A 14,927-nucleotide genomic window follows, 5' to 3' on the forward strand; every position below is an offset into this window, starting at 1 on the left:
TAGATTGTCGGGCTCAACGGGTAGTGATCAATGGCTCCATGTCTAGTTGGCAGCCGGTGTCAAGTGGAGTGCCCCAGGGGTCGGTCCTGGGGCCGGTTTTGTTCAATATCTTCATAAATGATCTGGAGGATGGTCTGGATTGCACTCTCAGCAAATTTGCAGATGATACTAAACTGGGAGGAGTGGTAGATACGCTGGAGGGGAGGGATAGGATACAGAAGGACCTAGACAAATTGGAGGATTGGGCCAAAAGAAATCTGATGAGGTTCAATAAGGATAAGTGCAGGATCCTGCACTTAGGATGGAAGAATCCAATGCACCGCTACAGACTAGGGACCGAATGGCTAGGCAGCAGTTCTGCGGAAAAGGACCTAGGGGTGACAGTGGACGAGAAGCTGGATATGAGTCAACAGTGTGCCCTTGTTGCCAAGAAGGCCAATGGCATTTTGGGATGTATAAGTAGGGGCATAGCCAGCAGATCGAGGGACGTGATCGTTCCCCTCTATTCGACACTGGTGAGGCCTCATCTGGAGTACTGTGTCCAGTTTTGGGCCCCACACTACAAGAAGGATGTGGATAAATTGGAGAGAGTCCAGCGAAGGGCAACAAAAATGATTGGGGTCAAGAGCACATGACTTATGAAGAGAGGCTGAGGGAGCTGGGATTGTTTAGTCTGCAGAAGAGAAGAATGAGGGGGGATTTGATAGCTGCTTTCAACTACCTGAAAGGGGGTTCCAAAGAGGATGGCTCTAGACTGTTCTCAATGGTAGCAGATGACAGAACGAGGAGTAATGGTCTCAAGTTGCAATGGGGGAGGTTTAGATTGGATATTAGGAAAAACTTTTTCACTAAGAGGGTGGTGAAACACTGGAATGCGTTACCTAGGGAGGTGGTAGAATCTCCTTCCTTAGAGGTTTTTAAGGTCAGGCTTGACAAAGCCCTGGCTGGGATGATTTAACTGGGAATTGGTCCTGCTTCGAGCAGGGGGTTGGACTAGATGACCTTCTGGGGTCCCTTCCAACCCTGATATTCTATGATTCTATGATTGTATGATACGGACGGATCGAAGTGCAAAGGTTCCTTACGCAGATTTTTGACTTACAGCTGGAGTCCTGTTCACAGAGGAACCTGCCGTCCCCGTGTGAGTTTGCGCAGGGAGCGTTTTCAGGGAGCACACGCAGGCAAAGGCTGGCTTGCTGCCTGGACAGCGGGTTGGTACTGGCTGGTAAATAAAGCAAAGCTCCCGTGGCTGGCTGGGGGTGCCTGGTTTTGCTCTGTTCCGGAGTCTAGCCGGCTTGTGCATTAGGTGGCTGACGCCTTGCTAATCAGTAAGTAAAGCCCAGCCCGCTTTGGGCAGGGCCAGGCGGCTCTGTGGGGCTGCTTTGAGCCCTGCTCGGAGGTGAGAGGGCATTGCTTTCTGCTGCCGGGGCGTCTTTGCAGCCCGCTGGCTGGGGCTGGGCTCGCCTTCCCCGCTCACACTCCGCGGGATCGGCTGGATCCAAAGCTCCAGGGGGCTGAAGCCGGTAACTGACCAGGGGAGTATTTGCCTGGGCTCCTGCACCCCACAGCCCGCCTCCTGCTGGGGCCAGCGGCTCCCAGGGCTTGAGTGTCTGCAGAGCGCCCTGTTGCCGGGTGGTGACTGGCTCTGATTTCCGCGGCTGGCGTAACAGCGCTGGGCTGCGCTTTGATGGTTCGGTTCCCCGGCCAGGCTCATTCTGGGGCCCTCCAGCGTGTTGCGTTCTCCTGCTGTTTGAAGTGTTTTTTCAAATCAAATTGAAGGAGATTTTGAAGTAAAACGTAATTTTGAATTAAAAAATCGAATGCCAGTATTCCCCCCCACCCCCCCGCCGACTGAACCAATCTGGTGAATTTAACACAGTTTTGGAAGTGTTCTGGTCGACCCAAATCTGTATTTTTTGGGGGAGGGGGAGTTTAACTGAAACATCTCACCCTGCTCTGCCTGGGGACCCATCCTCCTTCCAAGGCTGCATGCCTGAATCGGAAAGCCAACGGTTTGCCTACGCTGTATGCTGATTTATTATTTGTATTGCAGTGGCGTGCCTAGGGGCCCCAGTCATGAACCCATTGTGTTAGGCACTGTACAGACGCGGAACAAAAAGATGGTCCCTGCACCAAATTGCTTACAGTCTAATACTGTGTGTGTGTAATGTTGTCCTCCCCAACACTGAAATATCATGATCCAGGCCTCTTGAAAAATCATGAGCTTTTAAAAAATAATGAGTTTAGGCTCTTTTTATCTGCTGCGTTTTTAACGTCTTTAGTGTTCACATTTTGCAGCTTTACTCCACAAACATGAGGGCTAAAAACTTTGAGCGTGCAATTAAAGCTGAGATTCCGAGGCATTTGTACATTCTAGGGATGTAAAATATCATTTAAAAAGTTAACTGTTTAAACGATTAAAATTATATTGTTTAAATGGTTAACCAGTTAAAGGGAGAGGGGCTGGGGCTGCTCTGGCCAGCCCGGGCCTGGGGTTGGGGTTGCTCCGGCCGGCATGGCTGGGGCTGGAGTTGAGTTCAGCTAGCGAGGCTGGGGCTGCTCTGGCTGGTGCACCTGGGGCTGGGGTTGGCTGGTCGGCGTGGAGCTGCTGGGGTCGGCGGGCCTAATGCTTACCGGCTAATATTTTACATCCCTAATACATTCCAAGGCCAGAAGGGGCCATTGTGATGATCTAGTCTGACCTCCTGCATAGCACAGGCCAGGGAACTTGCCCAAAATAATTCCTACAGCAGATCTTTTAGAAAAGTTATTGAATTCTCTTCCTATTGCATTCAGTGGGAATCTGGCCATTGACTTCAGACAGTGGGCCTAGGCCTTGTGCTAGCATCATTTTTAGAAGGAGCTGTGTTTCAGTGTCTGGGAGCGCTAATGTGGTCCCCTGGGATGCAGTAAGCAGGGTCTCTCTGATCCAGTTGGTTTCCACTGGCTTGTGAACTTTACTTACTAGGCAGTCCCCTTGCCGGGTCTCTGGTGTGGTGTCATCTTCTGTTTTGGCTGTGCTAAAGTTATATAGGCCTAAATTCTCAGGATAAAGTTAGGGGCCTAATTCTCAAAATGCTGACACCCCCCACCCCCACAGCTCCCTCTGGCTTCAGTAGGACTGGAGTGGTGCTCTGTGGACAGGAGCAATACCAAGAGAAGTGTTTCCATAGTGAAATAAGTTCTCTCCTTCCCCAGATAAATCTCCCAGTCCCCATGGAATGTGCACAGTCCCTCTAATCTCCTCAGAGAGTCCTGGCCTGAGAATACCCCACTGCACTTCCAGATAACTAGTTGCCTTGGTGAATCAGTCTTGAAGCCAATCTTGTTCCCAGTTTCCATGACACTGATCAGTAAAGGGCACAACAGCAGCATCCACAAAACACCTGTCTGTCTGTCTCCCTGTCATGTGATACCCCAGACTTCTCCCCCAGGGCACCCTGGTGTAACTGTCACGTCTCTTGCAGCGACGCTGAAAACATGAGGTATGTCAGCACTCGAGGAGAAGCCAGGAGCGTTGACTTTGAAGGAGCCCTCTTTTCTGGCTATGCACCGGATGGTGGCCTTTTCATGCCCCAGGAAATCCCTACCCTGGACTATAACACCCTGCGAACATGGAGTGCCTTCTCCTATCCAGAGCTGGTGAAAGAGCTGAGTTCACTCTTCATCTCGTCTGAACTAATCCCACGGAAAGAGCTGAATGGTAAACACAAGCCAGACAGCAATTCAAGCAGTGTGCTGTAGGGTTCGCTCTATTTGTATCAAAGCTTTTAGATGACTATTATTTTATCCTGTATTAACCCATCAGCCTAATAACCCTGATCCTCACTGGACCTTTGAAGGCCCTTAGTGGCCAGAATCTCCATGGTTATTATAATGTTAGCCTGTCCTTTCTCTCCTCCAATTGTTTCATCCACTGGATGTGTCTTGTTGTTAAACTAGATTGTTGGAGATCTGCTTCTCTTCTGAAGACTAGCAGAAGATTCTCTTTAAATGAACACAGGGCCAAATTCTGTCTATGTCTATAAATGTCATTCTCGTAGAGGGCTAATGCAGTTTCCAAGGTTGCTGTAGGACAAGTGGGTGCCAATACACTGTGTATAACGTTTCAGAATCGGTGCTATTTTATGCTGGCTGCAGCAGCCCCTGCCCATATGGCTGTTCCATGTAGAACATGGGATCGTATCAGATGAAACCTTTGGTGTATCCCAGGATGTGCATGGAAAAGATAAGCTGGCTCTGTCACCTTTGTGGCTCGTATCATAGAAGACCTGTAGAGCCCTAAGTGGTTTTTGATTGGTGTAGACAGGATTAAGGAGAAATTTCCTCTCTTGCTGTGTGTGTGGTTTTTCTCTGCCTTGGGTAGCACCCTGTCAGAATTTGGCCCAGACTGTTTTAAGTAACACATGTTTGTAAACAGAAGTAAAAGCAAATGTAGCAAATCGATTCCTTCTTCTACCAGAAGTTCCTGGTTCTATATTTTCCCTTGGCAAAATGGATCACAAAACAAGCATGTAACATGAAGCCAGGTGTAGGTTTTGGTAAAGAAAACTTGTAACAAATCAGTGGCCTCTTGGTGCTTCAGAGCTGTCACTGTGGTGCACTCCATGGATGCCCAAATTTTTCTCCGACAGTGGGAAAAGTGTTTGGATTCTCCTGCTGTAAAAGCAGCATCTCCTTAGCTGTCAGCTGTAAATGGCCTCTGACAGACAGTTGCGCAGTTCTGTTTGTACAGTTAGATTTTAATCTAGCACCTATCCAAAGTCTCACTGCGTCCATTAGAGGGCAGTGGGGACCATCCACCTGAGCTGGGTCACTGCAACATTGGTTGATTCTTGTTTTAATTGTTCAAATAGTTCTGACTGGGTCAGATCCTCAATTGGTATAAATCAGCACGGCTCTGTTAAGGTCAGTGGAGCTGTCCAATTTACGCCGAGGAGCAGACTCTTAATTTGTAAGAGAATAATGTGTTGGGCTTCTGTCTATCACTTCCTCAGCTCTGCGGTACTGGAGAGTCTTTGGTTTTTCAGTAAAGATTCTCATGAGCTTGGCAAACCATGATCATGCAGGTGATGTGTTGGAGGTTTGTTCCTGGTGCCTGTTCTAACAGTCCCCTTCAACTGCTTCCCTCCAGATCTGATTGACAGCGCCTTCCGGAGGTTCCGGCACAACAACGTTGTGCATCTGGCCAGGCTGAAGGATGGGTTGAATGTTTTGGAGCTCTGGCATGGTGTAACTTATGCCTTTAAGGACTTGTCCTTGTCCTGCACAGGGCAGTTTTTACAGTACTTCCTGAAGAAAAGGAAGAAGCACATCACTATTCTAGTCGGTAGGTTACAGCTAAACAGATGGATGCAAGCAATGTACTTGGAATTTATGCCAGTGAGAGGTTGTGTGTGTGTGTATACACATAATACCATCCTATTCGTGCTTATGAGTGGAACTGGATTGATAACCCTGGAGGCTTACATCCTAGATATCTCCGGAACAGGGCAGCCAGTATGCCTCACTTGACCTAGAGGGCATCTTTACTGGTTCAGCCTCCCATTCATTCCTTGGTGCCTCTGCTGGTAGTGGTTTGTGATGCGGAGACTTGCCTACTGGGAGGTGTTCATTCTCCAGCATTAAATGCCATACAACCGGCACTAACCGAAAGTATCCCAGACTGAGAACTGCACCCTTCTTCTGTGTGAAAACACAAATGTGGCTGATCTTTCAGTCTTTAAATAACTCTTAATTAGTAGATATAATTATTTTCTCCTTGATTATTTTCATGTGAAACAGGAACTTCGGGAGACACCGGTAGCGCGGCAATCGAAAGTGTGCGAGGGGAAAACAACATGGATATCTTTGTTTTGTTACCCAAAGGTCTCTGCAGCCAGATACAAGAACTGCAGATGACGACGGTGATCGAAGAGAACGTCCATGTCTTTATTGGTTTGCATTTTGTTGGATGATCTACTTTATACTATTGCTGGGTTGATGTTAATGTCAATCCCAATGTGAATTGGCCATTAATTCTAGAAAGCCTGGGGGGCAATTGTGTTACATGCTGCTCCCACTGTGGGTGTACCATGTTGGGCCATCAATCACCATGACTTGTGTGCAGTATTGTTGTAGCCATGTGGGCCCCAGGATATTAAAGAGACAAGGTGAGTGAGGTAATACTTTTTATGGGACCAACTTCAGTTGATGGGAGAGAAAAAAGTTTTTGTGTTTACACAGAGCTTTTCTTCAGGTCTGAGTAGGTTTCCCAGACCTGAAGGAGAGCTCTGCATAAGCTCAAAAGCTGGTCTCTCTCACCAACAGAAGTTGGTCCAGTAAAAGGTATTACCCCACCCTCCACCCCGTCTCTCTGATCAGCATGACTGTTACTTCAGTGTTTGATTTTTTTCAGCACCCCAGGCCTCTGACTAATGGGAGGCTAGTTGGAGTTGCTTTACTCTCTTGACTTGTTCACCAGTTGACTCAGAGCTGCCCAGGATTCCTTCTCTTCTAGTGATAGTTTTAAAGCCATTCCCCTGCAGCTGAATGGGTATTTATCTGTGCTACACAGACTGTTGGTTTGCACTAAAAGAATGAGAATTTATCCTCCTTTCTGCTCAGTTTTTCCCTCCCTTGTAAGTGGTTTGAGTTGTTCTGATGAGTTTCTTCTTCGAAGGATCTCTCATGACAAGGGCCCTACCAAATTCATGGTTGTGAATAACATGTCATGGACTGTGAAATGAGCCCTGCCCCCTGAAATCTAGCTATTGGAGGGGATGGGGGAAGGGAAGGGCTGAGGGTTTTCCCCAGGCTCCGGCTGCTAGTCCCAGCCAGGTTGGGGAGGAACGGCATTTACTCTCCCCCTGAACAGCTGCTCTCGGTGGGAGATCAGACCCACGTCCACCTCCAGGAACCTCCTGTGGCTGCAGGAAGCTCTGGGACTGCTACCTTCAGAGTCCAGCTCTGAAGGCAGCACAGAAGTGAGGGTGGTAATTCCGTAACCCTCCTACAACAGCTCTGTGACCCTCCCACAAACCCCTTTTGGGTCGGGACCCCCAGGGTTACAACACTGTGAAATTACAGATATAAACATCTGAAAACATGAAATTGACCAATTTTCATATCTGTGAAATTGACCAGAATGGACCCGGAATTTTGTTGGGCCCTACCATGACTCACTTTGGACCAGGCAGCGCTCTGAGTTACTGAACAGAACTGGGAGCCATAAGACATTGGTTCAAGACTGACTGTGCTGCTGGTTCATTTTATGACCTTGGAATAACCTGTAGATGGGCCCAAACCAAAATCCCAGATCCAAACATCCTTAAAAGTTGGGAATTCTGAGTAATTCAGAATTGGAACCCACATCTGGATCCAAATATTGCTGTTGGACCCTCTGTATGTGCGATGGCTGAACCAAAACCCCAGCTCCCACAACTCCAGTTCGATGGCTAGAATAACCCGTCAGTCTTGAATCCTCTTTGGTAGGCGAAAACAACTATTTTATGCCTAATTCACTAATTTCAGCAACACTTCAGTTAATACTCCTGATTGTTCCTTCCTCTTTTCCACAGCTGATGGAAATAGCGATGAAATTGACGAGCCGATCAAAGAATTGTTTGCTGATGCAGATTTTGCCAGACAACACAATCTGATGAGTTTGAACTCAATCAACTGGTCTAGGATTATGGTGCAGATCGCTCACTACTTCTATGCTTACTTTCAATGCACCCCATCCATGGACATGACTCCACTGCCGGCTGTGGAAATTGTTGTGCCAACAGGGGGTGGAGGAAATATCACAGGTTAGGTTGGGGGGGAAAAGACATTCTTTGGGTCTAAAAACCAAAAAGTGGCTTGTGATAAAGAGGGAGGTTGTATTTTTTTTTCTGAACCACTTAAATCATGATTAGCAATATTTAAGTACCAACGGCATTGTTGGTGCCATACAAAACACAGAACAGTGCTATGGTGCCATATGTAGATAATACGGGGATAAGCATGTTAGAAATACACATGAACAGAATGAGTTGGATACTGAAGAGAGAAAATACTGAGGATCTGATTATTTAAATTAGACACGAATACAGAATCATAGACTCATAGGACTGGAAGGGACGTCAAGAGGTCATCTAGTCCAGTCCCCTGCACTCATGGCAGGACGAAGTATTATCTAGAGCGCCTCTGACAGGTGTTTGTCTAACCTGCTCTTAAAAAAATCTTCAATGATGGAGATTCTACAACCTCCCTAGGTAATTTATTCCAGTGCTTAACCACCCTGACAGTTAGGAAGTTTTTCCTAATGTCCAACCTAAACCTCCCTTGCTGCAATTTAAGCCCATTGTTTCTTGTGCTATCCTCAGAGGTTAAGAAGAACAATTTTTTTCCCTCCTCCTTGTAACAACCCTTTACATATGTGAAAACTGTTATCACGTCCCCCCTCAGTCTTCTCTTTTCCAGACCAAAGAAACCCATTTTTTTTTCAATCTTCCCTCATTGGTCATGTTTTCTAGACCTTTAATCATTTTTGTTGCTCTTCTCTGGACTTTCTCCAATTTGTCCACATCTTTCCTGAAATGTGGTGCCCAGAACTGGACACAATACTCCAGTTCAGGCCTAATCAGCATGGAGTAGAGTGGAAGAATTACTTCACATATCTTACTTACAACACTCCTAATACATCCCAGAATGTTGTTTGCTTTTTTTGCCACAGCATTACACTGTTGACTTGTATTTAGCTTATGATCCACTATGATCCCCAGATCCCTTTCTGCAATACTCCTTCCTAGGCAGTCATTTCCCATTTTGTATGTGTGCAACTGATTGTTCCTTCCTAAGTGGAGTACTTTGCATTTGTCCTTATTGAATTTCATCCTATTTACTTCAGACCAGTAGTAGTACAACTAATCTGGCCTGTGTGTACCCAGGGCTCATTATACATCCATTTGCACACGAACGTTATCCTATTTGGGAGAGCGGGGGAGGGCAAACATGGTAACAGCTCTCTCCTAACTTTACAATTCTGGTCTTTTTAACTTTAGGGGAATCATATCTACTGGAAAAGCAATACAAGGGGTGATGTAAAAAGTTGCATTCATGGTATTGCAGGAGCATCTGCCTGAAGCTGCATTAGCATGTTGCCAAGAGTTCAAAAGTCACATCCTATTTGAATGAAAAGCATCTTCCAGAGGCCCCTCTCTTCACATCATCTCTTAATAGGATGGTGGGGGCCACAGAGAGTCCAGGAGCGACCATGCGGTGGTCTCTCTTGCTGTGAGGCTGCTCAAATGGAGCATTGTATACAGGGAGCTGTAGTTTCTTTGCACTATACCCGTATTATGAAACATAATTTTTGGCTCCTCCTGATAAATTTGCTCAAATGGAGGAAGAATGATTTCATTGGTAAATCTGACTAAACAGATAAATCTGGTAAATCTGTTTTATGAGTGTTTCATCGCAAGGCTGAAGCCCAGGTGTAATTGCTTTCTTTCCCAGCTGGATATATCGCCCAGAAAATGGGACTTCCAGTCCGACTCGTCGCTGTGGTGAATAATAACGACATTATGCACAGGGCAATTCAGCATGGAGATTTCTCGTTCTCGGGGAGCGTTAAGCCAACTTTAGCTTCTGCAATGGATATTCAGGTACGTGTCTGCTTAAGAAGGAGAGATCACATATACTATATGGACTGATACAGCTACTAAAATTATTTTGCTGTCCGTATTCTGTTCTACAGTGTTCTGACACCACCCTCATTACTGCAGAGTCTGAGTGCCTTCCAGTAGTGCATGAAGTGATGTGAGTAACGTGCCACGTGTGGTTCATTCTCCCTCTGATTGTCTCCCTAGTGGGAGAATTGTGTGTGCAGTGTGGTGTTCTGTTACGGATTTTTTTGTTTGGTTTATGTGTTGTTCCTCTGTGTTTACTACCAATGGCAGGCTGGAGAAGTGTCCCTGGCATTTGGAGAAGGTGGGGAGGTTTGTGGTGGTCGGTAGTTCCAGATAGGTCATTCCACAATCTCAGACCATCTTTGAGACAGCTCCGTCTCCTGTATAGACGAGCTTTTCCCCTGTGGTAGAAAGTCTCATTGTGCCTGAGAAGTGGCGTTGTCGACCATGTTCTTCATCCGGGAGCGCAATTAAAAAATCCTGGGTCTCTGCCAAGATGTCAGTAATTCTGCTAATCTTCTTCCTGACCTCTAGCCAGGTCACCACTACATCATCCCCCTGTTCTGGGGTAACAACGTCCCCCAGACAAGCTGTTCGTATGTTGCCTCAGGCAGTCTTCTCTTCCAATTGCAGGACATGTGCCGCTTTGCCCGTGGCTGGTAGGGGAGCCCCGGCTCACCTACTCCTTAGCTCCAGCCCCCGGACCCTGTGACTAGCAACCTAGATCTGTTCAATCTAAGACTCTGTTGCTGTTTCCCAGGTCTCCTACTCCACCTCTCTATTTCCTTGCCTATCTCTGGTTTACCTCCGGAAGTTCCTGTGCTCTCTATAGCTAATTTACCTTTCTTGGGCTCTTGCTTGAACCCCCAGTCTAGGGCAGGACCCCAGGCTTACTCTCCATCTGTATCTCCTCCTTTCTTTTTCCAGCCCTATTTATTTTGACACAAATATACAAGGCCTGATCCTGCAAGGAGCTGAGCATCTCCAATTCCCATTGAGCACACAAGAGGTGCTGAGCTGTGCGGTACAGTAGTATCTACCGCACTAAGTATCCAACTAGAGATCACCGGTGCTCCAGATTCTGAATTTGATCCTTTGTGGATGGAGGTTCATGTGTGTAGTGTGTGTTTTTATAGGAACCTTACAATATGGAGAGAATCTTGTGGCTGCTTTCGGACTGTGATGGCAGCTTGATTAAAACTCTGATGGAACAGTTTTACACGTCGAAAAACCTTACGCTCCCAGAAGAAGTGCACAGAAAGGTCAGTCCCTTCATGTGTGTTGAATAAATACTCTTCCATCACAATTTTTTTTAAATCAACTGTTTTCAGAATAAATATTAATATTGCAAGTGCATTGAAGGGATCATGCCATGTCTCAAACCTAAAATGAAGGTATCTTAGATCGGTTGGTGGAAGACAGGTGTTTACAAAACCTGTGTGCATAGGTATCTTATCAAATAAGCCTTTCTTTTAATATTACAATTACAGTATATTGTTGGGATTTAAATATTCCCCTGCAGTCCTAGAACCCCCAGTCCAGTAGCATGTGCATTATTTGTACATAGGACTAAAACGCTCCCCGACAATGTAATTTCACTGTCCAACACCCTGAGCCAGCAAAGCTTTTAATCAAGTCCGTAACTTTAAATATGTGAGTGGTGGTATGGATTTCTGTGGAACTGCATGCATGCTTAACCTTTTAAGCAAGAGCTTTGGTGAATCAGGCACCAGGCTGGAGAAATACAAAAAGGAGAAAAATCAAAGGTGAAAAGTAAACTAATGGTTTCAATGTTTATCTCCATGGGAAAGAAACACTAGCAAAGTCCTTGTTAAATCATAAAAGTTATGTATTAATGCATCCATCACATACATCAGGGGGTTCTTTAGACGGTTTGGGATCGATACCCTCAAATACCAGCGTCAGTTGCATTGTTTCCACCAACAAAGGGCAGTTATTAACTGATAGCTGGACTGACTCTGGTGATGATATTAATGTGTCTGACAGAAGTACCCGTCTCTCTTGCATTCAAGATACTAACAAATAAGAAGGTCTTATGTACAAGTGGTAGCATCACAGAATGAACTTTTAATACATTTTTAAAAATGATTTGACATTGATCTGTAAATTCTAGTGTGGTTTTTGTCTATGATTTTTGGGGATTTGTTTCCATTTCCTCCCCCGCCCCCCCTTCTTGGTTCTCCAGCTTTCTGAAGCGCTGAGCTCATGTTCAGCATCTGACGAAGACATTGTTCAAGCAATGAGACGCTGTTGGGAAGATAATCACTACCTGTTGTGTCCCCACTCAGCTGTGGCTGTTCACTACCATTATCAGCAGTTGGACTGCCATGTCAGCAAGTAAGAAGCTACTAATGGAAGGCCAGATTCCTTTCAGGAAATGGCTAACGTGCTTTTTATGGCGCCGGGTGTGTGTGGGGGGAGAAGCATCCTTAAAGGGCCCTAATATTTAGTAGGAGGCTTTGGCATTCTGCTTTTGCTCAAGTCTTTCCAATTCTTAGAGGAGGCTGTTTGACACTGATGATGCACATGTAGTTGGCAGTAGGATAATTTTGCTTATAATTGTTCAATGAGAGGCAGTATTTAAGGAGAGGTGTAACACACATGTTTGAGGCTGGAGCTCAGCCAGCTGGCCTGGCTGGGATTATGGGCTAGAGTCTGCTGTTGCTTTCACTCAGGCTGGTATCCCACACAGTTTGTAGTGAGGATGCAGGCTAAACCACTCGAGTGCTGATAGTCCTCAAGGCCTCCCCTCAGTCCCTCCCACCCCGTGTGCCCAGATTAACAAAGAAGTTCTCCCACCATTCACTGAGAGAGAATCATAGAGTGGTTTAGTTTACTTCAGCACAAGGAACCAGGGGAGTTTTAGCAGCACACATGTAAGAAGGCAGCACCCATGAGGACAACTACACTCTAAAGCCAGGGCCGAGTTACTGTATCCTCACTGGTGCTGCTCACTTGTGTGTATGTTGCTAAAACTCAGGGTAGGCTAACCTCATTGGCTGCATGACATCCAGCTGGTCTGCCTCTGAACTGCGTCCAGGAAACATCTGTACGCGCTCGTGCTCCATCCTGTTTATTTCCTCGCCCTCGTGTCCCGCCAACTGGTGGGATGTATTGCCACCTGAAGAGGCAAGGAACTCCAGGACCTCCACTCTATTCCCACGGCCCTCCAGGGATAGAAGCTGGCGGCTCCTTCATGGAGCCATGAGCATGGACATGTACCTGGTGTGGTTCATGAACTCCCCTGCCCTCTGTTCCTTCTGCGGCAAGAGGGAGATCCTGGCTCACATCAGTATGGGTGCATCAGGTTGCAGCCTCTCTTCCAGCTTCTTCATAACCTCTTACTGAGGTTGTGCCTGCACCTCCTGATCCAATTACACCCCATCTGTGCCCCACAGGATTGCGGGACCTTCTTGTCAACCTCAATGGCCAGGTCAACCATCCATCTGTGCATGCATCCAGTGGGAGGAGGAAGCTGGACAAGGGGGTGATCTGTGACCATGGGGCCTATTTCCAGGGCCTATTTCCGGTCCCTCCTCAGATCAGACTTCCAGGCAGAGTTCCTCTGGGCAGTGTCCATTGACTCCTTACACACCTTTGAGGAGCTGTGGGCGCTGTCTGGAGTTCTCTGCTCAGTGTCTCTTTAATTGTCCCCAGAAATCACTTGTAGCCTAGGCTTGGTGGTTCTTCCCCTTTAGCTGAGGGGACGGGCCTTTTATTTGGGTGGGTCTACACCCAACTGACCCCAGAACTACTAATAGTAAACGACATCCTCTGTCTGTCTCTGTCGCAGCAGACCCAGGTGCTGCTTAGCACCCGCCTCAGCTGCAAAGTTCCTGGATGCCGTGCTCAGAGCAAACCTTGTTCCTGAAGTTCCACCTGAGATTCAAGCTTTAAACACGATGGAGACCAGATCCACAACACTGAGGAGAGAAGATGACTGGGCAAAAACCCTAAGAGACAGAATAGAAGCCATCGCCATGCGCAGACACACATAGGTGGAGTTCGTCTGATCCTGAATAGTGCCATGCCTGGGCAGTTCCATATAAAAGACAAGGCTGACTTAATGATGCTTAAGCTTTCTGATGATTTCCCTCCTAAGAAAGTCCTAATGAACTCAATAGAGGATTATAACGTCTCCACATAGCGTGTAACCTAAGCGATAGAATTCTGTAACAGGAATATAATTCTCAATCAAATTCTATAGAATGGTTTAAAAAAATTATAGAAAGGATCTGTCTGTCAAATTCTATAGGGTTTTTAGAGTAAGTTTGATAGAATCCTATTTAAAGTCTCTGGACTCATATTTTATCCCTGTTAACCCTTATGGAAAAGTTTCTTTTAAATTTATCTTCAAAGTGCCTTACAAACATGAATCATTAACTGACTAAGGCTTTACACAATTATTATAAGCCCATATCTTTTCTTCCCTAGTAAAAAATCTGTAGAGGAATATAATACAAATTGCTGTAATGATTTTTTTTCCCTAAAAAGTTGTGTTGTAATTTGAATAAGTAATACAAATGAACTGTTGTCCAAAGTACATTAAATAAAATCAGTGCTGCATTCTGGCTTCTGTATCCGTTTTTTGATATCTTGATAATGCTGAATTTTATCAGTTTCTTTGAAGTGCCCTCTGGTGGGCAGGTAATCTAATTTTTTTTCTGTATTTTAAAATGGATCATAAATTGAAAGAGTGAGGAGGAGTTGTCACCTGTATACTGTTCAAGCAGCCTTAGAGGGTCTTTGGAGACTCGGATCTCCATTTAGGTGAACAAAAAATGCCAGACGATGCTTCAACAATAGTTCCAGGGACTAATCTTCACAATTCAAGATGTGAATTTTTCCCCTGGCAATTCCATGCCTTATTTGCATGGACAGACATTCAATGCCTGCAGGTGGGGTACTTGCACAGTCGGTAATGCAGCTAGCTGGCCATTTGCATACACAAATAGTGGAACTGTATGGGCAGTTGGGGGTAATAGGGCCCACAGGCTAGGCAGGCAGTTTGGCACTTGTGAATGTGGGCAACTAACTTTTAAATGCGGAATAAGTCACATCTCTGAAAATAACAGAGGGTAGCCAAACAGTAAGACTCTCCGCATGTGGAGGATGAAGCCATTCTGTGTCCAAAGAGGAGAAGCTGTTTCAGTTAAGGGAAGGTAGGTGCTATGGATGTGCTCACAACAAGGTGGCATTATCCACGGTGAGAAAAGATTCCTGGTCCTATAGAAAAGAGTCAGGGTTTTTCTC

The 14,927-nt window shown here is 46.0% G+C and overlaps 1 protein-coding gene across 2 annotated transcripts; it reads left to right on the forward strand.

Annotated features, from left to right (window-relative positions):
• The first annotated feature begins 1,166 nt into the window (after positions 1–1,166).
• THNSL2 (threonine synthase like 2) lies at positions 1,167–14,130 on the forward strand. 2 transcript variants are annotated; one of them, XM_074951895.1, is made up of 9 exons: positions 1,167–1,328; positions 3,468–3,703; positions 5,135–5,329; positions 5,785–5,937; positions 7,560–7,790; positions 9,481–9,629; positions 10,790–10,915; positions 11,860–12,011; positions 13,468–14,130. In XM_074951895.1, exons 2-9 carry the CDS (start codon positions 3,481–3,483, stop codon positions 13,670–13,672), a joined length of 1,434 nt encoding a protein of 477 aa, XP_074807996.1. In that variant the 5' UTR covers positions 1,167–1,328; positions 3,468–3,480; the 3' UTR covers positions 13,673–14,130. The 2 variants fall into 2 exon arrangements, with proteins under 2 accessions (XP_074807996.1, XP_074807997.1); XM_074951896.1 differs by lacking the exon at positions 1,167–1,328 and adding an exon at positions 1,385–1,523.
• Positions 14,131–14,927: the final 797 nt, after the last annotated feature.

This window comes from Natator depressus, chromosome 4 (assembly GCF_965152275.1).
Source record: "Natator depressus isolate rNatDep1 chromosome 4, rNatDep2.hap1, whole genome shotgun sequence".
Lineage (NCBI taxonomy): Eukaryota > Metazoa > Chordata > Testudines > Cheloniidae > Natator > Natator depressus.

Excerpts from the sequence above, each read along its gene's own strand:
- THNSL2 (XM_074951895.1), top strand. The coding sequence starts at position 3,481 with ATGAGGTATGTCAGCACTCGAGGAGAAGCCAGGAGCGTTGACTTTGAA. Across the intron at positions 5,938-7,559 it reads GAACGTCCATGTCTTTATTG|CTGATGGAAATAGCGATGAA; the intron begins GTTTGCATTTTG and ends TCTTTTCCACAG. Across the intron at positions 7,791-9,480 it reads GGGTGGAGGAAATATCACAG|CTGGATATATCGCCCAGAAA; the intron begins GTTAGGTTGGGG and ends TTTCTTTCCCAG.